Here is a 25,620-nt window from a genome sequence, read left to right on the forward strand (position 1 = left end):
CCTCTTGTAGTACTTTGCTGTGAAACCTTCTTCTTAAATGCCAAATGAAACTTGTGTAATCGAAGACTCTATTGGATCTGAAGCCATCTGTATGCTAATATACCCCTAAAATTAACAGTATTTCCTATTTTAATTAGCCTATTGGCTTCAACGAGTTATGATCCATATCAATTTGGGACAGGGCCAGAGAAGGATGTCCACAAACTCTCTAAATGAGTCTGATTCTTTTTCAGGAAAGCAGCCTAAAGATGGAAAAAAGCCAGAGCCTTGCAAACCCATTCTTAAAGTAGAGTACAAGACCACGAGAGCTGGGTAGGTACATGCTTGTAGCAGTTTTTTTTCTTTTACTGCTCTTAAGGCCATCTTGGGCCATCATGAATTTCCTGAATGCTGGTCCAGGCTGGTTTTTGCTGATTTATGCTGGTTAAGCAGCATAGCCATGTAGAACCACTTACTTCTAGATGTTTGTAAATAAATGCATGCATGTCAGTGCATATATAGTGGAATCCAGCATTGAAATATGGGATTTTAAAATTAATTTGAAGCTCATTTAAACCTGGAAGTAAACAAACAGTTACAGCATGAAACAAATACGTATTCTGCACTATTTCTAGGTTACAAGCAAATAATAAAACCTGTGGAGTTCATGCAGCTTAAGTGCCGCTGTTGTTACAGGAAAATACATTCAGTTCAACTTTTCATTCATTGTTATTCTGATAATATCATGGAAAAGTTTTGAAGCTCACTGTACAGTATTTATTTGTGTTCTGAACAGGGAGCCGTTTATGATTTTCTCTGGTGGTTTGTCATATGACACTGTTGGTCGACGGCCATGCTTGACAGTTATGCATGGGAAGAGCACTGCAGTATTGGAGATGGACTATCCCATTGTAGATTTCCTCACCCTGTGTGAAACGCCATATCCTAACGGTAACGGTCACTTTACTCATTGACAGCACCTGTTCTGTCCAATATTATTGGAATAAGCACTCAGTCTTTTTATCTCATGCCACTTCCTCTCTTTTCTTTTTTGCTGACTTTTGTTTTGTTGGGTTGTTCTATTCTTTCATGTTCTATGTAGATGAGCTTGAGCTCTCCCAGTGGAACCGCTGCCTAGTAATTACATTTTACATCTCTGTTTTTGAAAGCTCCCTCAATTCATAACTTTCAGTTCTCTAACTGCATTTGTTTATTATTGCAATACTCATTTGAATAACTTATCACTTTGATGGCTATTTATGAATATTAAGTGATTTCTTTCTCTCTCCAGGCAGCTGTAGCAAAGGCTGATACAACTTTAGTTTTACATTAAATATAGATTTTACGTGGCTCCTTGAAGTACTTGATTCCAATTGGTCAATCTCTGATTATAATTTTTTTTACTGAAATGGCTGAATGACAAATTTTGAGCATTGTCCGTGCCTTAAAATAAAGGACAACTAAAATAAACGAGCTAAATGCACTATTGTTCAAAGTTAGGGGTCAGTATTTATTTTTCTCTTTTGAATATATGAAATGTATGCTTTTATTCAGCAAAGGATGCATTCAATTTATTAAAAGTGACAGTAAATACATTCATATTGTTACAATAGATTTCTATTTAAAATAAATTCTGTTGTTTTGAGCTTGATATTCATAAAAAAATTTTTTTTAAATGCATCACTCTTACCACAAAGATATTAGGCAGCACATTTGTTTTCATCTTTGATACTAAGACATTTTTCTTGAGCACCAAATCAGCATATTAGAATGATTTCTGAAGGATCATGTGACACTGAAGACTGGAGAAATGATGCTGAAAATTCAGCTTTGCCATCACAGGAATAAATTACATTTTAAAATGTTGTAAAAAAGAAAAAAGTTATTTCAAATTGTCGTAATATTTCACAATATTACTATTTTTCATAAGAGACTTCTTTCAAAAACATTTAAAAAAAACTTACCAACCCCTAGATTTTGAATAGTACTGTATACTAAGTATTCCATAAAAAAGGAAACTTGGATTGCAGATTTTTAATAATAGTGATATATGCATTTATATTGTTGCAATTGTTTTTTATGTTATGGACAATTTTACTTATCTGAAGCTTGAAGCTAAGTAAGATAATAAAATCATTTCAGATTAAACCAATATTTCATGTCCATGTATTATTTTTTTTTTTTTTTAGGAGCCACGATTTGCGTCATATGATTATTTTTCTTTTATTTTTTTATAGATAATGACCGGCTGACTGTACTTTATCCCTTACATAACACCCCGATCATTTCAAATAGCTTGTGCATGCTACTGGTTTAAAACAATATTTTAAAACAATTATTTTTCTTGTGATTCACCTTGGTTTCATAAATGCAGTTGCGCCAACAGTTCTTGCCAAATCAGCATCTCTGTTCAATCATCTGTGTTAGAGGCTTAAGTGTTTTTGTTTAGAGTTTGTGTTAAGCCGAACTGAGAAGCAGTGATGAACGCAGGAGGAATGGGAACAGTGTTTGCAGTACTGCTTGCGTAATAGGTGCCTGGCTGGCTCTTTTTCTTAAGCTATATTTGAAGTGGAGCGTCTTTATGTTCTGACTCATTATTGAGACATTTGAGCGGTTCAAACTCATGCAGTGATGTCTCCAGTCGTAACTTTTACAGCTAAACAGGATCAGCTCGCTAAAAACATTTTGCCATTTGTGGACTTCATATACATAGACTACTAAGTATTATTATAATTCTAATAAAATATAAAATTCTTAAGAACCACTCTAGTATGCTGATTTGGTGCTCAAGAGGCACAACTTATTTATTACTATCTATGTTAAAGACAGTTGTGCTACTCAATATTATTTGTGGAAACTGATAAATTTTTTCAGTACACTTAGAACATTCAAAAGAACATTTATTTGCAATATAAATCTTTTGTAACATATCCTTGCTGTCTGTTTTGATCAGTGCAATACATCTTCGGGAGAATACAAGTATTAATTTCTTGGCGAGACCCAAGTAATTAAAAAAAAAAATCTAGTGGTCAACATATATGTAAAAATATGTGTATTTGTAAAAAAAGACTCACGCATATAGCCATGAATTCATGATTTTACCCATCCCATTTATGTTTCTCTGCAGATTTTCAGGAACCATATGCTGTAGTAGTTCTCCTCGAAAAGGATTTAGTTGTTATTGACCTTGCACAAAATGGGTACGTATCACCCACAGCATTTGTTATTTGTGTCATTTTTGTGACTAAAATGTTTGACGCTATCACACTTTTACACTACAGTGTCAATCTGATGGTTTTGACCTGTGATGTTTTTTGTAGTTACCCTATCTTTGAAAATCCGTATCCCATGATGATTCATGAGTCTCCTGTGACGTCTTGTGAGTACTTAGCCGATTGTCCTGTGGACCTCATACCTGCACTTTACTCTGTCGGGTCTCGCCAGAAACGACAGGGCTACAGCAAAAAGGTACAACAGTGTGTGCATACATTTAAATATGCAAATCTAATAGATAATAATGTCTTTAAGGTTAAAACTTCATGCCTACACACACATACCTTGGCTTTTGAGTGACTAGATTGCAGCCCCTGTCGAATCGCACCATTGCCCTATGCATGTGTGACTTCAGGCCCCCGTTGTGCAGCACATTGTGTCCTCAGACTGTGTGGGTCAGAGACACAGACAGGGGTATTTATGGTATGAAAGAAAGCATGAACTCTCAGCCAAGGCTGGAGTGCGGTGTGTAAGTTGTGGCTCTGTCTCCCACAGGGAGCAGGTTAACTCAGACGGCCCACTTTGAATCACAGCACTTCTGAATACCTTTGAATAAACTGCTTCAGCTTCCACGCCTCATGAGGAAATGCTTTCCTATAGAGCATCGCAAGCCATTTAATAAAGGTTCCACCTACATTGCAGAAGTGTTTTGTGGCTGCCAATGCCAGCCACAGTCATTATATTAAAAGAGTAAGCTTACTAAAATGTACAAATTGGCCTCTTTCCTTTTATTAAGTTTCCCAGGAATGCTCACACGCTTTAGGGCAATAACTACTAAATTTCCCCTATTCTCATATGTTGAGAAATATCAGATTTATGTGGTTAGCTTTCGTGGATTTAAGCACTTTCATGTGGTTCTGTTGTTCATCACAGGAATGGCCTATCGGCGGCGGAAACTGGGGCCTGGGCACACAAAGCTATCCTGAAATAATAATAACTGGGTAAGAGCAGTGTGTGTGTGTGTGTGTGTGTTGTTACTCTTTCTGCTCGGTTCTCTCTCTTTCGCTGTGTGTGGCAGAAATGGGAATAAAAAAAGACTTAAATGATAAAAGAAGAAGGCAGGGTTTAGGGAGAGCGAGGAGGAGCACAGAAGAGAGGGTAATGAGCGGGACAAGATGGTAGCGAAAGGGAAGTATGACAAAAAAGTAAGCATTTTCTGATGTATTACCCATGAGATGACAGAATCTTTTTTCGCTATTTTAGTGGGTTTGACAGCAGTGGGAAGAGCACGTCCTCTCATCTCTTGACTAGCTTTTATCTGACATAGCAACTTAGCTTACCTCAGTGGTTTGTTTGGATACATGTGGTAATAGGAGAATGCCAGTAAGTTTATGTGGGTTTGTGTGTGTGTGAGACAGCTGAAATAAAAGATTCTCTGCTCTTCTTGCAGGCATGCAGATGGTTCAGTGAAGTTCTGGGATGCTTCAGCAAGTGAGTACCGAGCCTTTCTGAATTCATATTCACCTCATTTACCCATTGTGTGCAGTATTATAGTTTTATTTACCACAGTGTGTGCAGTATAATGGTTTTGCATTTGATAGACGCATTTACTTAAAAACAAAACAGTTGTATCTCAGATCTTTGTTTCCTGGGAATCAAACCAATGACCTTGGTATTGCTAGTGCCAAGCGCTACTATTTTGACCAACGCAAAGACTGTATTTATACCAAAGCAGTTCACTCATATTATGACGAATTGGAGAAAGGAAAATGTAATGTGCAAAATGGTCAAGTCATTGCGTCACTGTAGCTGCCGTTAGAAGCCCTGGTTTGCATAGAAATTTGTGACTATGTTAGGACTGGTTTTACCCGTCTAAAATACATGCGTTTTTAAGTTTATTTGAGCAATTTAAACAACATTTAAGGGTCAGTTTATGGCAGTTTTTGTTGCTGATTTGAAATATATTATTTAAATTGATTTTTGCAAGCAGTTTTTATATGTTGGTTATTTCTCCGTTCAAGTTGATAGGAGTTGATCTTGCATGCCCGAAATAGCTGCCCGAGGCATTGCGAATGTGGCCGTAGAGTGGTTTTCTTTGGACTGGCTACAGTTAGACATTTGACATTGTTAAATATCTAATTAAAAACTGGATTCTGCTGACCGCTGTTGGAGTATAGCTTGACATCAAACATCACTTACCTTAACAATAAGGTAATTTTCCATGATTTACGACCCAACTGAGGACTGACCGTATAATGTCACACACACAAAACTCCCCGGATCCCAACGGCTTTGTCTAACCTTGCGCACCGCTGAGGGAGACCGGCGTGTTGAGAGTGTTACCTGTAAATGGCATTTGACCTTGTTTAAACTGTGAGCTTGACAGACAAAGGTTTCCACTTTTCCTCTGCCCCCCCCCCCCCCCCCCCCCCCCCCGTAGGTGCTAAAAGACATTGTAATATTACGAATACCATAAAGGTTCCCAACCCCTCATGCAAGCGCTTGTTTAACATTCAAATGGGCTTTCTTAATGGTAGGAGCTAATTTAAAACCAAAGTGGCCCTCATTTTGTCCACCAGTGAAATATAAATCTAATTAGACAGGAATTTTTAATCCTGCTAAGACTGTGGAGTGGCTAATCTTATGCTATTTAATATTTTTTCATTTTATTTTTTGCTTTGACTGAACTGAACAATTGGAGTCAGTGGATTACAGGTCCTAAAAAATTATACAAAACACATTAATGCATTTGAAGGCATTAAACCATTTCCCATCATCCTTTTAATCCCCTAAAGATTACTGTACACATGTAGAAGTTATAAGACTTTTGTTCCTTGGAATACTGGATTCCGATTTGTTCAATTGCAGCATTTTGTGGATAAACATTTTTGTCTAATGACTGCTAAACTGATCATTGTCCAAGACAACCTATTTCCTATAAAATTGTGCTATCTTTTATGTCTTATATCACTCTGCAATCTCTCTCATAATAAAATAATTTCCATTCAGATTAGTTTGTCCTTTTATTTATTTATTTATTTGTTCATTTATTTAGGAAGTAGCCGTGTAATAGAATAGATAATGTACAAGCAGCTGGTTTAATATGCATAAATATTTACTTGAGCGTTACAGTGAGTTCGATGATATGATAAAAAAAAACTCTAACTATGTTAATTACTGGTTGACTGTACATTATTTCTTTACTTATATTTCCCATGGTGCTCAGTAATGCTCCAGGTGCTGTACAAACTGAAGACGGCAAAGGTATTTGAGAAGGCACGCTGTAAGGAGGAGAAACCCAGCACAGAGATTGTGGATGAGGACCCGTTCGCCATTCAGTTGATGTCTTGGTGTCCCGAGAGCCGCATGCTTTGTGTGGCTGGGGTCTCTGCCCACGTCATCATATACAGGTTCAGCAAACAGGAAATCACCACAGAGGTGGTGCAGGTAAAAATAAAAGGTTTATAATATCTTTTCTGACTAGTTAATTTATGTAACAATGTTTTCATCGAGGTTCTCTTGACTTAAAAACTTTGTTTTCTGGAGTGGAATGAGTAATGATGCCCTTATAGACACTCTTAAGTCTCTCCCTCTCTCTTTTCCCCCGTCTCGAGTTATTTTAGTTTCCTGAGAACTGCCATGACTCATAACGTTAATAATAATATAAAATCTGTTCATTAAATGAATGTTGTTCAGTGTCTTGAATGTGTTGAATGCATGCGTTTGTACATGTGTTTGTACCGTCTACAGAGCTAACTAAGGATATCCATGGAACAGTTGTTACTCAGATGCTTAACTAAATCCCTAAGCTTTTCAAAGCCGTTTTAATTAACATTTACCACATCTAGCTGTATATATTGAGCTTGAATAATTAATACTGCATTCATTTTGCCCTCTCAGTTTTTTTGCAAGCTGCACATTTGCATACTGATGCTTCCGTGACCCATAAATAAATGAGCGCTTATGATAATGCCATTAGAAAGTATATTTGTGAATAATTTTAATTTACTTATAATTTATTGCAGGAAAGACTGAAGCAGTTAAGCAAGTGTGCTTTATTAATGCTTAATTAACGCAACTTATTTACATATTAATACGGCTCATATAACCAGGATACTAATGAATCAGATGTTCAAATACAGTCATATTAGGTAGACATGTGAGTTTCAGGCACAGGAATGAATCTGATTGGATGGTGGAGGCACATGCTCAGCGCAAATGTGGGAAAACCCATTAGCGTTACCATCGGCTGCGGACAGGATGTTCACACTTTTGTATAATGAGGGTAAATTAAACCTTTTAGCACCTTCAGTCCCGTGACTCTCACGCACACAGAAACACTCACTTGGAGGAACACACGCACACCAATTAGCTTGTCTCATTTTAAGAATAGCGACACCGATGGGGAACTCACTGCATTTAGCTGATTCATACACATCTGTTCTAAAGCACACTTGTGTCGGTTACATATGTGTGTGTGTGTGTGTGTGTTTTACAGTTACTGGAAGTCAGGTTACAGTATGAGCTGAATGATATAGAGTCTCCAGATGTGGGAGGAGATCAGACGCCAGCTCCTCCCACACCAAGCACCTGCCCCAGTCCACAAACCACCGGCCCGCAGACACACCCTTCCACTAGCAGCAACTCTTCAGATGGGATGCGAGACAACATACCCTGCCTCAAGTAAGGCTGCTTTCAAGTCATATCTTTGTGTACACATATTACGAGAGATCCAAAAGTCTTAAACTACTTGTGTAAATGCCTCTGTTTTGCATTTTTCTAAATTTCTTTTAATGCATTGTTAATGCTAATTATATTGTATATTTTCGAGATGAATTAAAAAAATCTGACTGTATACAAAGGAGTTCATGTGATCAATGTCACAAATCTGATTATTTGAATTTTGACCTAGTAATATTGTAAAATTAAAAATAGATATCAAATTAATACAAGATTGTCAACCAGATTTGTGTTTAAAATATTAATTTTTTCAATGTGGTCTCTGACTTTTGGGCCCCACTGTATACATTTTGGTCATTTTGAGAACCCAACAGATATCCACCATATATAAGTGTCTTGTTTAAGATGCCACATCATGTCAAAAATAGTTCTACTTTTACAAACACATCTCAGGTCCTGCATTCTGTTCCATTCAGCTGTGCTCCGTCTGGCTGTTATTGATTGTGTCCTGTGTGTACGCTCCCTATTCCTCTCCAAACCGAGCGTTGAGTGCTTTAGCTGCCACAGACTGAAAGTTAGTGTTTTCAGTGTTGACGCAAATTACAGTATGACGAATCAGATTTAAGAGTTGCCTAGTTCTGCCCCTTTTTTGCCATGTTTTCGTATAGTTGTTACTAGATTTTGCTCGTTTTGAAGTTAAATAATCTGTTGTTATGATTGATCATGACTTTCAAGATCTTGGGAACTCATGCCCATCCAACAAATTGAAAAGTATGTAGTATATCAAGTATGTAATATATCACATTGGGTTACACTTTATATTAAGGTGTCATTGTTACAGTGTAATTGTATGCATCATTTACTGTTGTTATTATTATGGTAAATACATGTAACATATGTAACAAGGACACTGTAAAATAAAGTGTTACCTCACATTGTATAGTAAATGTTCCCTTTCAGTCGATAACGTCGGACGTAGTCGACTCGACTGAAATGGGATCACGCCAGGGAGCCTATCATCTTCGATTACTATTGAACGAGCCAATGGAATTTGGCGTGCGTGATTTGCATCACACACTCCGCCCCCGCGGCGCGGGTATAAATACGGAAGTGGATGCACGCACTAGTTGCCTTTCGCTTCGGAGCCGTTCGTCTTTGATGTCTCTGAAGAGTGCTGTTGTGTTCAACGAGCGAGTGTGTCGGTGTTCTTGCGGGAAGACCTCTCCAGTGTTGGTGTTCTACAGCGTGGTGCAGCGGTGATCGCGAGCTTCTCAGCTCTCAACTGCTGTTTTAACAGCATCAAATTTCTACTGTTTGTTTGTGTGTTGACGGTTGGTTAGAGGGCGAGAAGTGAGTGCTTCACTGGTAGTTGAAAGACTATTCAGTGTTTGCCGCGGTCATTCCCTGTGTGCTCCGGCACTGGTGACGGTCCCATTTCCTAAAAGAGCAACACGGGTGTGAGTGCGTCTTTTTCAAGATGCCATTCCATCCGTGCGTTTCTGGGTGCGGTCTGGCACTATCCCCTTCTGACGGTCACGAAAGTTGTGTCGCATGTTTGGGCTTACAGCATGCTGAGGCAGCTTTCGTGGATGAGGCATGTTCTCACTGCGGGAACATGTCCATCTCGGTGTTGAGATCTAGACTCGCCTTCGTTAAAAGCGTTGGCGCAGTCCCCACCTCTGGGCCCCGCCCCTGTTCTTCCTCTGGGTTACCTTCCCAGAGGAGGACTGGGGTGCCGTCCAAGCTGGGTGATCTGAGGATCACAGTGAGGGGTAATCCGCCCGGCCACGCCCCGTGGGTCCCTCACTCCTCTTTCACACCGCAACCGGTGGAGCTCCCCATTGATCCCGCTGGTCCCTCTGTAATGGACGGGCCAGCCGTGTCATTTGGGGCCCCTCCAGGGGATACGTTGTCAATCGCAGCATCGGAGGGGGAGCTGAACTCTGGAGATGATGACTCGGCTGCACTGCCTCCCTCCGGGAGACCAGTGTTGCCCGAGCCAGATCCAGAGATGTCAGCTATGCTGAAAAAGGCCGCCGAGGCGGTAGGGCTCGTGTGGAACCCTCCACCGTGTCCCGAGCCGTCTCGGTTGGATGATTGGTATATCGGGGCGGGCCGTACTGGTTCTCAGTCCGCCGCCCCGGTTCCTTTCTTTCCTGAAGTGCATGAGGAGCTTACGAGGGCATGGATGGCACCTTTCTCTGCCAGAAACCGCCTGAGTAGCTCCTCCCCTCTCAATACCCTTGATGGGGGAGCGGTGAAAGGTTACGAGGCTATCCCTCGGGTGGAGCGGGCCGTTGCGATGCAGTTATGCCCAACGGCGGCCGCTTCCTGGAGAGGTGATCCTCGTCACCCCTCTAAAGCCTGTAAGTTCTCGTCCGCTCTTACGGGCAAGGCTTACAAAGCTTGTGGGCAAGCCGCTTCCTCCCTGCATGCCATGGCGTTGCTCCAGGTCCACCAGGCCCAGGCACTCATGAACATGCACGAGGGTAGTTCGGACCCTGAGCTCATGGGTGAGCTCCGCACTGCAACTGACCTCGCCCTCCGGGCGGCGAAGGTTGCAGCTCGCACGGTGGGTTCGGCGATGTCCACACTAGTGGTCCAGGAGCGCCATCTCTGGCTCAACCTGGCCGATATGAGAGATGCGGACAAGGTTCGGTTCCTGGACTCTCCCATTTCCCAGGTTGGGTTATTCGGCGACGCTGTGGAGAACTTTGCCCAACAGTTCTCTACAGCTCAGAAGCAGACGGAGGCCATCCGGCACATCCTGCCTCGGAGGGACGCTGCTGCCTTCACCCGCCCCCCGAGGTCAGATCCTCCGCCTGCTCGTCGCCGAGGGCGTCCGCCTGCAGCCGCCTCAGCTCCCGCCGAACCACCGCAGAAGCCTTCACCCAGGTTCCAGCGCGGAGACGGCCGCGGAAGGGGCGCCCAGCCCGCTCCAGACGCTGCCAAGCCAGGTGGTAAGTTCCAGCGCAAAAGAAAACGCTGAACCTGGACGGGCTCTCAGGGATGGAGGAGTTGCTTGTGGAGTGGTCGCCGATCCACTCCCTCTGGCTGGTTGGAGGGCCGGCTGGAGTTTTTTGTTATGTGTGTGTCTGTTACGCCGCTGGCCCCTATAAAAACGGGGTCAGCGGTACCCACATATTCAGAAAAAGAGCAATTTTTCTATTCCTGAGTCCCAAGTGGGCCAGTATGGCGGATGTGACCCTGTATAATAGCCTTACATCCCCCAGCTTCCCTTGGTCGCCAACAGGCAGCTTGGGGCGTTCGAGGACCCGGTCATCCGCCTTCTCACGTCCCCTGCCGCTAGTGGAGACAGGTAAGTGTTGCACTGCACACTAACACCACTATCTCTACTTTGCTGCCCCACCTCAGGCTCGGCTACCCCGCTCAGGTCAGTGATAGTAACATCACATTAGGTGTTGAGCAGACGTGCTCCTGAAAATTCAGTGATATTCTTCACACCAAGTGTTGAGCAGTGCTCCTGACTTGTGCGTGCTTATCTTATCCTGCTGGCGAAGGATTTGATATAGCCGCTCCTCCAGCCGGTACGAAGGCCAGTTGTAAACCCGTTCTTCGTGCTACTAGGTGGTGGGTTGTGACCATCTTGGCCCAAGATTGGTCTGCAGCTTTGGCCTGAAGGACACGTGGTGCCCTTCCCCTCGAGTGCTCCAGAGCTCGTTGGGTCTTCAGGTCAACTGGAAGAGAGTAATCTCGCCCACGGGCTGAGTATCTCTTTTTCAGTGTTGGAGAGGTACTCGGTCCAACACGTCTCTCCAGTGAGAATGTGTTCAGCTGGTGTTGAAGTGAGAAAGGGTCCCACTGAAAAGATTCAGAGGCTCCTGGGGTATACGATAGCGACAGCCTAAGTTGGCTTCCTCCGTATGTGACCGCTTCAGTGCTAGCTTTACGATCGAGTCCCGAGGTGACCATGGCAGAGCAGCTCACCCTGTGTGACTATAGTTCATCCCGGTCTGCTGCCAAACCCTCCTCAGCAGAGGGGCCATGTACAAAGGGCGTGTTTTAACGGGGGCCTGGGCGACCCCCGACTACACGGGCATTCGTGCCTCGAGTTGTTAGACATTGCGGGTGTCACAAACTCTCCCGTCACCTCCTCCTTGGAGTCAGACGCTTCTGAGGGCGCCTTGTTCCACCCCTCCCGCTTACTCAATCGTGCCGCCATCGAGCCTCACGACAGTTATAGCCAGGGCAAGTGGAGACTCCATCCCCTGGGTCCGCTGGGTCTTGACCATTCCGGGGCCGCTCAATTGCCCCCCCGGTTTTATTTTTCCGCCAGTGTTTGAGTAAACCGAGCGGACTACCCTTGGACAAACACTGGGTCCCAGCTGTCCCAGGGGCCCGCAGAATACGTTTAACCCCAGTGAGCCTTCTAAGAAGTGACGGCGATTCAGGGTCGCCTTGCGCTGCTCAAGTCAGTGAGATCATCACACTTCATGTTGAGCAGAGTTGCTCCTGAAACTCAGTGAAGTTCATCGCACTCAGGTGTTGAGCAGCAATGCTCCTGTAGCTCAGTGAGTCCGTCACAGGTAGCGCAGTGAATTCATCACACGCAGTGCTGACAGAAATGCTCCTGGTGCTCAGTGAAGTTCCTCGCACTCAAGTGTTGAGCAGTAATGCTCCTGAAGCTCAGTGAGTTTATCACACTCAGGTGTTGAGCAGTAATGCTCCTGAAGCTCAGTGAACTTGTCACACTCAAGTGCTGAGCAGAAATGCTCCTGTCGTTCAGTGAAATTCTTCGCACTCAAGTGTTGAGCAGAAATGCTCCTGAAGCTCAGTGAGGGAATGCTCCTGAAGTTCAGTGAACTTGTCACACTCAAGTGCTGAGCAGAAATGCTCCTGTCGCTCAGTGAGGTTCTTCGTGCTCAAGTGTTGAGCAGAAATGCTCCTGAAGCTCGGTGAGTTTATCACACTCAGGTGTTGAGCAGGAATGCTCCTGAAGCTCAGTGAACTTGTCACACCCAAGTGCTGAGCAGAAAATGCTCCTGAAGCCCAGTGATCTTCACATGTTGTGTTGAGCAATGCTCCTGTCTTTTGCGCCCGTCACTTGCACCTACGTGCCAAGTCAGGAGAGGAACAGGTCTTCATAGTTGCCCCTTATTGGCCCAACTAGACCTGGCTCCCATCAACAGCCTTCCTGACTTCCCCGGAAAACTCTTCAGGGGCGGGGCACGAGGGCACACGCGTTCTTCCCCCGGGTATTCCGGGTGGTCTTACATCTGAACGCGGAGGTTCAGGTGGCTATCACAAGAATGTGTGATAGTTACCATCACTTCTGCGAGCACCCCCTAGAATGAGGTAGCGTGCTTACGCCTTTAGAAGTGGAACCTAGTCGTTGAGTGCGTCTTCTCTCCAGAGGAGATCCTGAAAGCTTTCGATCACTTCAGTGCTCTCTTTCCTGCAAGATGGGTTGCAGTAGGCTGTTTTCCTTCACCCTCAAAATGATGTTGCCTCGGTGTTTAAACGACGCTCATCGTGTTGCAGAAGTATGCAGAAGCACGTTCTGATCGTCGGGTTCCTGAGGAGCAAGGTCTTGTAAATCCTTGTGTCCCTCTTTATCCTCTTGGGCCTTGTCCCTGGTGCGATTGCACTGCAGAGACCGCCCCTGAGCCACTGCAGGCAGTGAGTTAAAAATTCTGTTATATCAGTTCTCCTGCTCGCGTGGTCTCTACTAGAGGGTAGGGACTTGCTCGCTTTCGGTCAACGTATTGTGCCTGGAGTCTGGGCCGGCTAACTCTCACAAGCTGAGACCCCGGCTCGGATTGTGCCCAAGGTTCCTACCTCTCCCGTAATAGGAGCAGGTGGTGAGCCTGCAAGCGCTGCCCTGGAGGAGGCAGATCCAGCCCTGGCTTCTCTGTCCGTTCGCTTGGACGTGTACAGAATGCAAGTCATAGACCTCAGACCAGCTCTTCAAGTATCTGTTGGAATTCAGCAGAGAGGGAAGGCTGTTTCCATGCGAAGTTGCACTTAGTGCTTGCCTTCATTTCGGCAAAGATCCGAGATGCAACATGTCCACTTAGGTGTTGAGCTCCTCTATGATGAGTGTAAAGTGCTCCGCCTGGGCGTTGACGATATACTTTGCTAAACAGATTCTAGAGTTGGGGGCTGGACGACACCTGGTTGAACCGCTGCTTCCCGTGGGCTCCCTTCTCATGGAGCCAGTTTCACCGTGAGCCCGGTTCAAGTGTCGGCTTGCTGCGCCATTCCCCTCCTATGGACTGGATACGTGCGCCTTTCTACTCCAGTGAGTTCCCTTAAAATTGAACCCTGTTGAGTTCCTCCACACCCCTCCGACGTCGGACGTGCGGAACGTCTGGTGTTAGGCCTACCACTCGTAAGCAGTGTGGAACCTGTGTTAGGCTGGGTCCATATGTTGCGGTCCCTTCGGTGACCCCATATGTGTATTCTTCCACGATACGGCTCCCTGCGGTGAGCCCGTGTCTTCCCTCGGCAGAGTCTCTCTGCCGTCACTGTCCGGTGTGTCTCCCCCCGTCTTAGGCTGGAGCCACCCCAGTGACATTCCATATGTTAGACTGGCCGGTTTCCGCCCAGTTCATATGTGTATTCTCCACATTACCTCCCTCTGGGTTGGATGTGGCTTCCGCAGCGTCCCTTCCTTCCAACGTACGGGGAACGCTTTCCCAGTGGTCCTGTAGGAACAGCAGTGACTTCCCTGGCCTAAGCCCTGTCCTTCCCCGCCTTAAGTTTGCGGGGGCATCAGGAGGCTTTGGTTTAGGCACTGGAAGGTGGCAGCGTTAGTGGCGTGTTCAATGGTTGATCCCATTTCAGTCGAGTCGACTACGTCCGACGTTATCGACTGAAAGGGAACGTCCTGGTTGCGTGTGCAACCCACCGTTCCCTGAAGGAGGGAACGGAGGACGTAGTCCCCTTGCCACTACCGCTGGACCACCGCTGACCCCGGGTTACTCTCGGCTCCTCAGCGAAAAGCAACTAGTGCGTGCATCCACTTCCGTATTTATACCCGCGCCGCGGGGGCGGAGTGTGTGATGCAAATCACGCACGCCAAATTCCATTGGCTCGTTCAATAGTAATCGAAGATGATAGGCTCCCTGGCGTGATCCCATTTCAGTCGAGTCGACTACGTCCTCCGTTCCCTCCTTCAGGGAACGGTGGGTTGCACACGCAACCAGGACGTTCTACTTTTTTGTCAGGGTCGGTCTATAAACCATGTCCTCTTTATGTCACTCCCTCAGGGTACGCAGCAGTCCTCTGAAGCAGTCTCCTGGGTATCAGGTGGAGCTGGTGGTACAGCTGGTGTGGGTCAGTGGAGAGCCGCCCCAGCAGATCAGTAGCCTGGCCATCAACTCCTGCTATGGCTTGTGAGTCTGTTTTGCATTGTTTTGTCAGGTGGTTCAGTGCTTAATACAAATAAGTAAATCAAATGCTGCAGTTTCAGAAATTTTTATGAAAGGACAACATTTGCTTTGTTTTTATATCTGTATTAAAATATTTTGGCGTCAAGATTTTCAACGTATAACAACTTCAATGTTGGTTTGTTCTTCACATTAAACACAATCGTTCAAAAGTTTGTATTTGAGCAAAAATATGATAAAAACACGTAATGTGAAATATTTTTACAATTGGAAATAACAGGTTTTTTTGTATATTATTACAATTAGAAACAACTTTTCTATTTTAATACATTTTTTAAATATAATTTATTTTTGTAGTGCAAAGCTGAATTTTCAGCTGCTTCAGTTCACATAATCCTTCAGAAATCATTTTAATATGCTGATTTAAAACTGTCGAGAAACTTCTTATTATTATAAAAGTTGAAAACCGTTGTTTTGCTTAGTTTCATTTATTTTTGTGGAAACCAAGATACTTTTCACTAATTCACTACTTTGCCCTGGTTATTTTCTGACCCTGTTGCAGACTGTTTTTTGTTATTTTTTGTTATTTTTGATCAACGATCAAAGCTAAACTTACAGCAAACTGCCCTTGCTATTAAATCCTGCTGAAAATATAGTCAAATGCACTGCAGTGTCCTTGAGAAAGTGCCATGCTGGTTGACCAGCTTCACCAGATATGTTTTGGCATTATTATGCTGGTGCACTACCCTGACCAGCAGTAAACCAGTGTAAACCATCATAAAACCAACCAATCAGGACCAGCAAAGAAATTAATTTTAAGCTGGTCTTTAAAGCAGAATGTTCCTGTGCCTCATAGGGTGGTGTTTGGCAATAGCAACGGTCTGGCGGTAGTGGATTACTTACAGAAGACTGTTCTGTTGAATCTGGGAACTGTGGAGTTGTATGGATCTAATGACCCTTACCAGAGACAACTGCGATCTCCCCGCAAGAGCCGACAACCTTCTGGAGGTCTGATATGCACACAGACATGTTTTTTTATCCATAATAGACAGAGCACACACACACACACATATATATATATACACATACAAACACAATTGGCAGAACATGCAGCAGTGCACTGAGAGAGATACAGCAATGTGACCTCTGCTGGTGGAATGCATAATTGCAGCTAAACACATAATAGTAAGAAAGAGATGATTGCTGAGACTTGGCAAAGGACTGGTTGTTAGATTATCCGGTGTGTGTTTGTGTCGGGGGTAATGAGTGATATTTAGCGGGGGGCTGGGATCTGTCGGATATGCGCACAGGGAGAGTGCTGATCAGAGCAGCTGGGTTCAGCTCCTGTCTGCCCATCTGCCTCTCAACTCTGAGATCAGAGCAAGGGCTACACACTGCACCTCATGTATGTGTCAGTTGTACTACCCATTAAAATATATCTTAGACTACTTTTTCGCGTAAAGAACAGATACTAGCACACATTTCACATGATCCATAGTGTGGCACTCATGTTTCTCTTTCTCTCGACAGGTCTTTGTGACATTAACGAAGGCTCAGCCACCTCAGAGGATCACTGCAAGTCCCCCACCTCAGGTAAAACGTCCCTCAGAGCATAACACAAGCCATACCGCCCACTAACACCATCATACTGATCAGTCCTGAGTCTTGACACTTGAGTCTGCTGAAAGCCATTTGTTATTGGCTCCACAAGGCATTTTAGGGTTTCAATCGATTCCTCTGTTCAGGACTAAAGGGATAGTTCACCTAAAAATTGAGAATTCTGTCATTAATCATCGTTGTGTTGTTACAAACCCCTTACGACTTACTTTCTTCTGGAAAAAAACTACAACAGTGCACTATTGGCCAAAAGTTTGGGGTCAGTAAGAATTAAAACTTTCTATTTAGCAAGGATGCATGGAATTGATTAGAAGGAACAGTAAAGACTTTTACATTGTTACAAAAGATTTCTATTTTTTTTAAAGCCTATCACCGTTTCCACTGAAATATCAATCAGCAGAACTTTTTTCAACATTGATAATAATGAGAAATATTTGAGCACCAGATCAGCATAGCCATAGAATGAGCATGTGGTATTGCTGTTTTACTGTATTTTTGATTATATATATAATTTATAGGATTTTTAAAAATCTTACTGATCCCAAACTTTGTGTGTCAAGTCCTATGATGCCTTACGGTAGTTTTGTGTGAAATAATTGAAAAATTGACATCTCTTCATGAGTTCATGAGAGAAGTAGAGATTTGAAAATCAATTGTTCTGTTGAGTCATATTTTTTCAATTAATAATTTGATCAAATTTACCAGTCTGAATTATGTTCACAATTCAGACTAATCTGGTTCTTTAGTTGTTATTTTTGATCAAACAACTCGAGGGTGAGTACATTGTGTTTTTTGGGTGATTCATTACTACATTATCTCTACACCAAAATCAAGTTTACACAACACAAGTGTGCATTTATTTTGTTAATATCTCAGCATTAGACTGACCTCTGCTGAAAATCATTAGTAGAGTTAACATGGCACCTTATGTAACATCACAGAACTTTGCGCTTGTGTCTGTGGAGGAGAACAAAAGTTCACAAAGGGTCACAGATGACTGATGATGGCTGGCATTGTGATGAATGGTAATGGTGACTGACATTGTGACAAGGTGCTCATTCCTGGTGGGAGGTTAGTGGTTAAACATCTGGGCTAGAAACAAGTTGTAGGTTCAAAGCCCTGAAGGAGGGGGACCATTGTGGCCTTCAGCTAAACTGTCTTTTTATCAAAGCGTTTGCTAAAATAAACGTCCACAGCAATCATACAGACTGGTGCTGGTCACACTGGATCAACTGTTAGGAAGTGGTTTCTGAAATTATATGCACTAAAGAACTGAAAATGTAGCAGCTGCAGCAAGTCACAGCTGTTTTTGTGGGCGTTAAGGACACATTAAATCTAAATTTACTAGACAACCAAAGCTTGTAAATACACTGTAAAACACTGCACTCTTAGTTGAGAGTGCTTTTAGACTCCGGTTAATGAGGTATTGATTGCTTTCAGATACTGTCACTGAATTGTGTGACTAAATATTTAATCGAAAAATGTGTCACATACTGTAGAGGTTTTGCCATGAACGTTTTGTTACGTTTTAGAATCATGTTATGCAAATAACACTTTCCCAGGGAGTTTTTTTTTTTCTTTCAGATTCTTAACCTTTGCTATAAGATCACGTCTTCCTCTAGGGTGGGAAAAAGAACATTACTTTGCCATCATTATTCAAATTAGAATCGTTTTTTTTTTTTTTGTGGATAACATGCAAACACAAACTGCAAAAACATTCAAGGTGATAACGCACAAGAAAAGGTAATCCTAAAACATTTGCATTCTCTTACTTTAGTTCATTAAGCGCAGCTGGAGGTGGCGTGATAAGCTGAAGACAACCTAAAAACCTCCTTCTAGAAAGAGCGTGACATTCACACTCAGAGACCCAGGCAGATCTCAAAATAGAGATAAGATTTGCTCCGAAAGGTCAGAACAGAATGAGAATGTGTCTCCAAAATGACTTAACCTTCAGTTAGAGCACAGACCTCTGCAGCTGTTCTCTCAGCGAGTGGTTTGATCAAATATTGAAAGAAGGTCCCTGTAATCATCGTGCAAATAGCAGCGTACACTTGCTGTAACACCTCGACATGGCCAGATAAAGAACAAATGATTGCGATCGACACATAATCTTTCACGTTATGACTCGGCTGTATGTTGCTCGCAGAAAGCTTAAAAATATCTCTAACTGCTCATATGCTTTACTTCCTCCCAAAAAGTCTTGATGTCAAACCATCAGCATTTCTACAATGGAGGAGGGAGAGGAGGTAAGGTTGGATGACGGTGTAAAAGAGGTTCTACTGGTTTTGTTCAACCACAATGTCTCTGTCTCTATGTATGAACAAAACAGGGGACATGTCTGTCTTCAAGAACACAGCTACTTGAATATCCCCAACGGAAATTCCCACTGCATGCTACGTTCATGTAGCACGCATGTAACATGGTGACGTGCTTGTGTGATTTGCTTGAGGCGTTTCTCTTTTGCCATACTGGTGGTTGCGTCCGATGATTGTCTGTCTGTAATAATGAAGGTTTTCAATTTGTTGTCTTCCTGTACTTCCTGTCCCTTTATGTCCGTACATCTCAGAACAGGTTAGTGAGGATAGAAAAATAACCATATATTTGATGGATTGGAACCAGCCTTGGTATTCACTTTACTGGATTCACTGGATTATTATTAGGAAAACAAAATATAAACATTTTGGTTTCGATTTTGATTTTGACATTTTGATTTCTTTAGTTGTTCTTACATAGACAAGCTGTGAAGTCAGTTTTTGTTTTGTTGCTTTTATTTTTTGTTGAATGCTGAGCTCATTAAACTGTAAAATATTACTTTCCACTGAAAATATTTAAACATCCTTAATGATCTTTCTTACTCCATTAGCAATTAGCAATCTTGTCTTGTTTTAAGCTTAATATAACAGAATTTTTTCTGGATGTTTAGTGGTCAGGGTTATTAGTGTTAACTAAAATTTAAGCTTAACTTTCTAATGAAAACAATCACTGATCATAAACTTTGTAAAATAAATTGAATAAAATCTAAAATTAATGTACATTTAAAAATAGTACTAAAAAACTGAATTGAAAATGCAGAATGCTTGCTAATGGGGCAAGAAAATATATTAAATGTTCTCAGAAATCAAGGCTTAATATCCTCTCAAGTAAAAAATGATCGCAAATATACACAGCTAAGGTTAAAGTTTTGCTTTGTATTTAATTAAGCACTGATAAACACAACAGCAGTTGAACCATAGTGCTGTACAAATAAGTTCAAAATAGTATGTCACATGTTCGTCTGGCAGTTATTAAATTTATAAATAAAAGTCAATAGAATCAAGTTGACAGATGCCTACATGTACTGTATGTGGCAAGGGTATACAAATTATAAAAAATGTACAAAATCATTCATAATGTCCAGTCTGTATTCTCCTGTGTGGCGCATGATTGTGGCATGGGGTGCTGAGAATGATTGCTTTGTTTGTTCTGATGTTAATTATTTTCCTTTCAGGACTTTGTGTGGCCAAATTATACCCATTTACATCCCAGTACTGTGTCCAGCATGCAGCATTATGCAGTTTGTCTCTGACTCGGTGAAAAATATTGCAGTGTCTCCTTTTTCCTGTTTAAAGCGTCTGTGTCCCTTAGGATGATTAAAAAAAAACCTTTGGCTATGTTGTCTGGTGTTTTCTGGAGCACAACTAGTTCTAGCATTGCATGGCTTTTACTGAGGCTTCAATGTGTTTGTAAAGAGAGGTGTTCTCTTTTTTCCAGCAAAGATGTCACGGAAATTAAGCTTGCCTACTGAGCTAAAGCCAGACTTGGGTAAGCCTTGACTTTGTGTTCATGCTACACAACTTTTGAATGTGGAGTCCATCAGCACATTATCAGAATCTGAAGGGTCCACATCCTCACTTGCTTTGAACATCTCATGTCAGTTAGCCAAAGACTAAGGTTGTCAGGATTCCTGCACTTTCAGAGTTCTCTATATACTGAATTTCTGGCATTAAAACTTATTTATTAAAAAATAGTTTATATAAAAAAAAAGATGTTTATCTGAAGCTGACTCTGCTCTTATGTCTTGGTTCTTGGGTCTGACATACACCTGATGATTGTATTGGTTTAACAAAAGACTTGTGAGTGTCTGGCACATCATGTCCAAAACCACAGATTTACTTTTTATGTGGTCAGGGTTTTCTGTCAGTCTTCCCAACTCTTATCCTGATTAACACAAGGCAGCTTTGCCAGTTCAGCATTTGCTGGTATTTAATTCAGTATCATCTTCAGTTCTGTCATCAGTTTCCAGCAGGAGTGTTTTTTTTTAAAGGAAATTCCCTCAAGGAGTACTTTCTGGAATCGGACGATTTGAAATGGAAATCAAATGTGTTAAACAATTAAACTATCCGATGTCAGGTATTTGTTTTAAATAGGACAGCTTTATATATACACTGTTGTTCAAAAGTTTGGGGTGAATACGATTTTTTTTTTTAAAGAATACATTTATTCAGCAAGGACGCATTAAATTGAATACAGAATGACAATAAAGACATATCGTAAAAAAAAGTATTTCAGACAAATGCTGTTCTTTCTATTCATCAAATAATCCAGATTTTTTCCCACATCGTTTTCCACAAATATATTAAACAGCACAATTGAAGACTGTAGTAATTCCTGCCATCAGAGGAATAAATTACATTTTAAAATATATTCATACAGAAAACAGTTATTTTAATTATAATATTTCATAATACTACTGCCTTTACTCTATTTTGATCAATAAATGCAGCCATGGTGAGCATAAAAGACTTCTTTCAAAAACATTAGAAAATCTTACAGACCCCAAACTTTTTTAAATAGGGAATATATCATTTTATATTCATGTAAACAACATTTTCTTTCTCTGTCACATGCTTCCATTATTTTATTTATTTATTTATTTGCATATATTTTTTTAATTTCCAGTCTGAACTGATCTTGGAATGGGTGACCAGATGTCCATTTTTTCCCAAAATAGTCCCATTTTCAAACCCCTTTAAAATGTCCACATGTGGATTTATTTTAGGAGATATTCTAGTAGGGCCAGTTTTCAAATAAATGAGGCTGGGTAAAAGGGTCTAAAATATGCAAGTGTTCCAGGAAAATTGGGCATCTGGTCATCCCAATCTTGGGAACACCATTGGTCTCCATCACACTGGAGAGACTGCCTCATTTCCCACACTAAAGGTCATTTTCTCACCACTGAAGGATGTTATATGATTTAACTTGCTCAAACCACATCACCAAGGGAAACTTAATTTCTGCTCAAGGGGCTGTTTTGTTACACGTGGTAATGATGTTAATCTGTCAGTTGTTGTCTTAGAGTGGGGGCTTTACCTTTCTGTGTTTTTCTCTCTACTGTCCTACTCTCTGTATGTCCCCCACGGGGTTCCATACCCCTAGACAACAGGGACAACTCCTTCAGCCGCTCGCGGAGCTCCAGCGTGACCAGTATTGACAAGGAATCACGAGAGGCCATCACATCTTTCTTTTTCTGTGAGACGTACACACGCAAAGCAGACGGCGGGCTCACACCTAGTCTGTGGGTTGGCACATCCTTGGGCACAGTCCTGGCCATCTCCCTCAACATGCCCCCTGCTGGAGAGCAGAGGCTTCTGCAGCCAGTCATCGTCTCCCCTTGTGGTAAGTCAGCACATTTGAGGGTTAATATGAGGGTCATCCCTTACTCAAACATCTCCATCTCCTCTGCGCAGGCACTCTTATCAGGTTGAAGGGTAGCGTCCTCCGTATGGCCTTCTTAGATTCTACAGGGTCTCTCCTCGCCTCTGCTTTTGAGCCATGGTATGAACCCAACGCTCCAGCCAACGGAGAGGAGCGGGACAAGGTCCGTAAGAGACGGCCGGTGTCTGTATCCCCATCCACATCCCAGGAACTGAATGAAAACCAGTATGCCGTGGTGTGCTCTGAGAAACAGGCCAAAGTCATAGCCCTGCCCTCTCAGACCTGCGTATTCAAACACAATATCACCGAAACATCTTTTGTGCTGCGGGCAGATGTGGTACAGATGAACGCTGGCATTTGTCTGGCCTGCTTCTGTGCCAACGGACATATCATGACCCTCAGGTGAGAGAGGATGCCCTTCAACACAAGACAGATGAGGATATTTAGATGTGCTAATTTATGACAGCATGTTGGGATGTGTAAATACATAAAAATATAATTCAAAATTATTAATTTAGAAATACAGAGATTTATTATGTTATATATTATTATATATTTTTTTGTTTTTTATTAGATCAAAATTTAGCAAGCATGGTTAGTTTTTAAAAGTCTTTAATGCTCAACCAGGCTGCATTCATATAATCAAAAATACAGTAAAACAGTAATTTTGTGAAATATTATTACAATTTAAAATGACTGTGTTCCGTTTTAAATATATTTTAAAATGTAATATATTTCGAGTGGTGGTAAAGCTGAATTTTCAGCAGCCTTCAGAAATCATTCTAATATGCTGATTTGCTGCTCAAGAAACATTTCTTATTATTGTATATAACACATTTTAAATGCTAATCTATTGAAGACTGCAACTGGGACTGCATGCTCTGGGAATTGTATCACTGAAGTGAGGAACATTTTTTGTAGCTTGATATTGATATACTGTAGCATGCGCAGTAAATTTGGAAATCGGGCTATTTCCAGTATACAATTTTGTCGTTTTGCTCCACTGTTCAGAGCTAGGGGGCATGTTGCTATTGCAACACAGATCTAATCATTGTATTGCTCTCTGAATCACTTTGGCTTATAAATCTTCAGAGGACAGAAAGGCAGACAAACATCTATGTGACTGTCAGTAGGAAGGTCAAAGTTAACCATCAAACATGAAGACCTTGGGGGTATTATTGCAGATAACATCTAGAAAATCCTAAATGCTTGTTTCCCGTAATTTAACAGCACATTCTGAAGGACAAAACAATCACTGCCACAGTCTCAGCATTGCAGCTCTTGAATAATAGAGGAGGTGAGATATTCCATAGCTAAAGAAATGTGTCTCTGTGTCATGCTGTTTCAGTCTGCCAGGGTTGAGACCATTGCTGGATGTAAATTACCTACCCCTGACAGATATGAGGATAGCGAGAACGTTCTGCTTCTCCAACCTCGGCCAGGCCTTGTACCTGACCTCCCCAACTGAGATCCAGAGGATCACCTACAGCCAGGAGGTCTGTGAGAACTTACAGGTGAGCAAAACATATTCAGAAACCGTTCTTCAAGACTCTTCTATTGCACAGTATTTACGATAATGATCATTGGATTGTGTAACAGGAGATGCTAGGCGAGCTGTTTACTCCAGTGGAGACACCTGAAGCTCCTAACAGGGGATTCTTTAAGGGTCTTTTCGGAGGAGGAGCACAGTCTCTAGACAGAGAAGATCTTTGTGAGTAAACTGCTCTTATCACTGTGGTAGAAAGGTAGACCACGAACAGATGACCGTTTAGATGTAGGGAGGCTGGGGCTTGTTGTCACTTTTTAGATCTATTTCTGAAAGTCAATCGCTCTATAGTCACAAATCCTAACGTGTTGTTGGCTATGAAAGACTTTTGAACATTATTAGCCAGTAACAATGGAACCATTGACAACATTTTCAGTAATATTTTTACATATTATGAAAATTTTGAAACAGTTAATATAATAATTAAATTTTTTTTTTATCTTTTAGCTGTTTCATGAATTTTTTTTTCATAATAAAATATATAATAATAGCTATTATTATTAGTATATTCTACAAAATTACAGCATTTAATACACGTGACAGCCTGAGATTCATGAAAAATATTATAATGTAACTCTTGTCTGCATGTATGTCAGTTCATTTTAGTGTGGTGTTCACTTGTTTACCCATCAACTATTACAAAAATATAATGATATAAAAGAATTCACAAAATATTATTCAGATATAACAGTGTTTTTAACTAGGTGTTTGAAACCAACATACAAAATCACATAAAAAAATATGCAGAGGAAATTTGACTCTCTAAAATAAAATAAGTTCTAAAATTAGCTCCTAAAACTGATTTAAAAAAAAAAGAAGTTAAATAGAATATATATACGAAAACTAATAAAAACGACACGACCAAACATTTTAAATGAAAATAAAAAATATACAAATAAATGCTATTTAAAAATATGAATTAATACGTATAAAGTAATAAAGTATATAAATAATGCAAAAGTAACACTAGTGACAACTGACCCATTTGTCATCTAGCTCAGTCTCCTATGCCTCTTTGTTATCTTAATGAGCTGTTCTCAAAAGTGACATCTTAACTATGTGTGCTGTTCTCCAAACAAAGAGCATGTTTGTTTCTGTTGTGCAGTCCACCTCATTAGTAACATTCTCCCCTTCTCTTCTTTTGACACTCTGCTTCTGTATTTATGTTTCAGTCGGCGAGACAGGAGCCGGAAAAGCAGCACGCAGTCTGGCTCAGCACATTCCAGGTCCTGGGGGTATAGAAGGCATGAAGGGGGCAGCGTCAGGAATCGTGGGTGATCTAGCTCGAGCTCGCATAGCGTTGGATGAGAGAGGGCAAAAACTGGGCGAGGTGGAAGAGCGGACGGCAGCCATGATGGCCAGCGCTGACTCATTCTCCAAACACGCTCATGAGGTACAGCGTTCCCACCGCTGATGCCAATAACAGATGAATCCCTTCTTAAAAATAGCTACACTTTATGTATTACATAAATGTTTTTTTATGTGCATTATAATCAGGTTGAAGCTGAACCAGCATTGTAGCAGTACGATTTAACTTTG

At 41.8% G+C, this 25,620-nt stretch overlaps 1 protein-coding gene across 3 annotated transcripts in view; it reads left to right on the forward strand.

Annotated features, from left to right (window-relative positions):
- stxbp5a (syntaxin binding protein 5a (tomosyn)) overlaps window positions 1-25,620 on the forward strand; it is a 96,450-nt gene that overhangs the window by 67,529 nt on the left and 3,301 nt on the right. Inside the window, exons 9-26 of one of the 3 annotated variants that reach the window (XM_077221073.1) lie at window positions 234-312; window positions 776-930; window positions 3,107-3,179; window positions 3,300-3,447; window positions 4,126-4,193; window positions 4,643-4,683; window positions 6,419-6,639; window positions 7,691-7,875; window positions 15,105-15,230; window positions 16,081-16,232; window positions 16,755-16,817; window positions 19,040-19,087; window positions 20,592-20,648; window positions 22,221-22,496; window positions 22,568-22,937; window positions 23,884-24,049; window positions 24,135-24,246; window positions 25,254-25,474. In XM_077221073.1, coding sequence (XP_077077188.1) covers window positions 234-312; window positions 776-930; window positions 3,107-3,179; window positions 3,300-3,447; window positions 4,126-4,193; window positions 4,643-4,683; window positions 6,419-6,639; window positions 7,691-7,875; window positions 15,105-15,230; window positions 16,081-16,232; window positions 16,755-16,817; window positions 19,040-19,087; window positions 20,592-20,648; window positions 22,221-22,496; window positions 22,568-22,937; window positions 23,884-24,049; window positions 24,135-24,246; window positions 25,254-25,474 — 2,561 coding nt within the window. The remainder of the gene's footprint in view (window positions 1-233; window positions 313-775; window positions 931-3,106; window positions 3,180-3,299; window positions 3,448-4,125; window positions 4,194-4,642; window positions 4,684-6,418; window positions 6,640-7,690; window positions 7,876-15,104; window positions 15,231-16,080; window positions 16,233-16,754; window positions 16,818-19,039; window positions 19,088-20,591; window positions 20,649-22,220; window positions 22,497-22,567; window positions 22,938-23,883; window positions 24,050-24,134; window positions 24,247-25,253; window positions 25,475-25,620) is intronic. The other 2 variants (XM_077221074.1, XM_077221075.1) reach the window with 2 other exon arrangements.

This window comes from Siphateles boraxobius, unplaced genomic scaffold, assembly GCF_051911475.1.
Source record: "Siphateles boraxobius isolate OS27281-9 unplaced genomic scaffold, OSU_SipBor_1 8, whole genome shotgun sequence".
Classification (NCBI taxonomy): domain Eukaryota; kingdom Metazoa; phylum Chordata; class Actinopteri; order Cypriniformes; family Leuciscidae; genus Siphateles; species Siphateles boraxobius.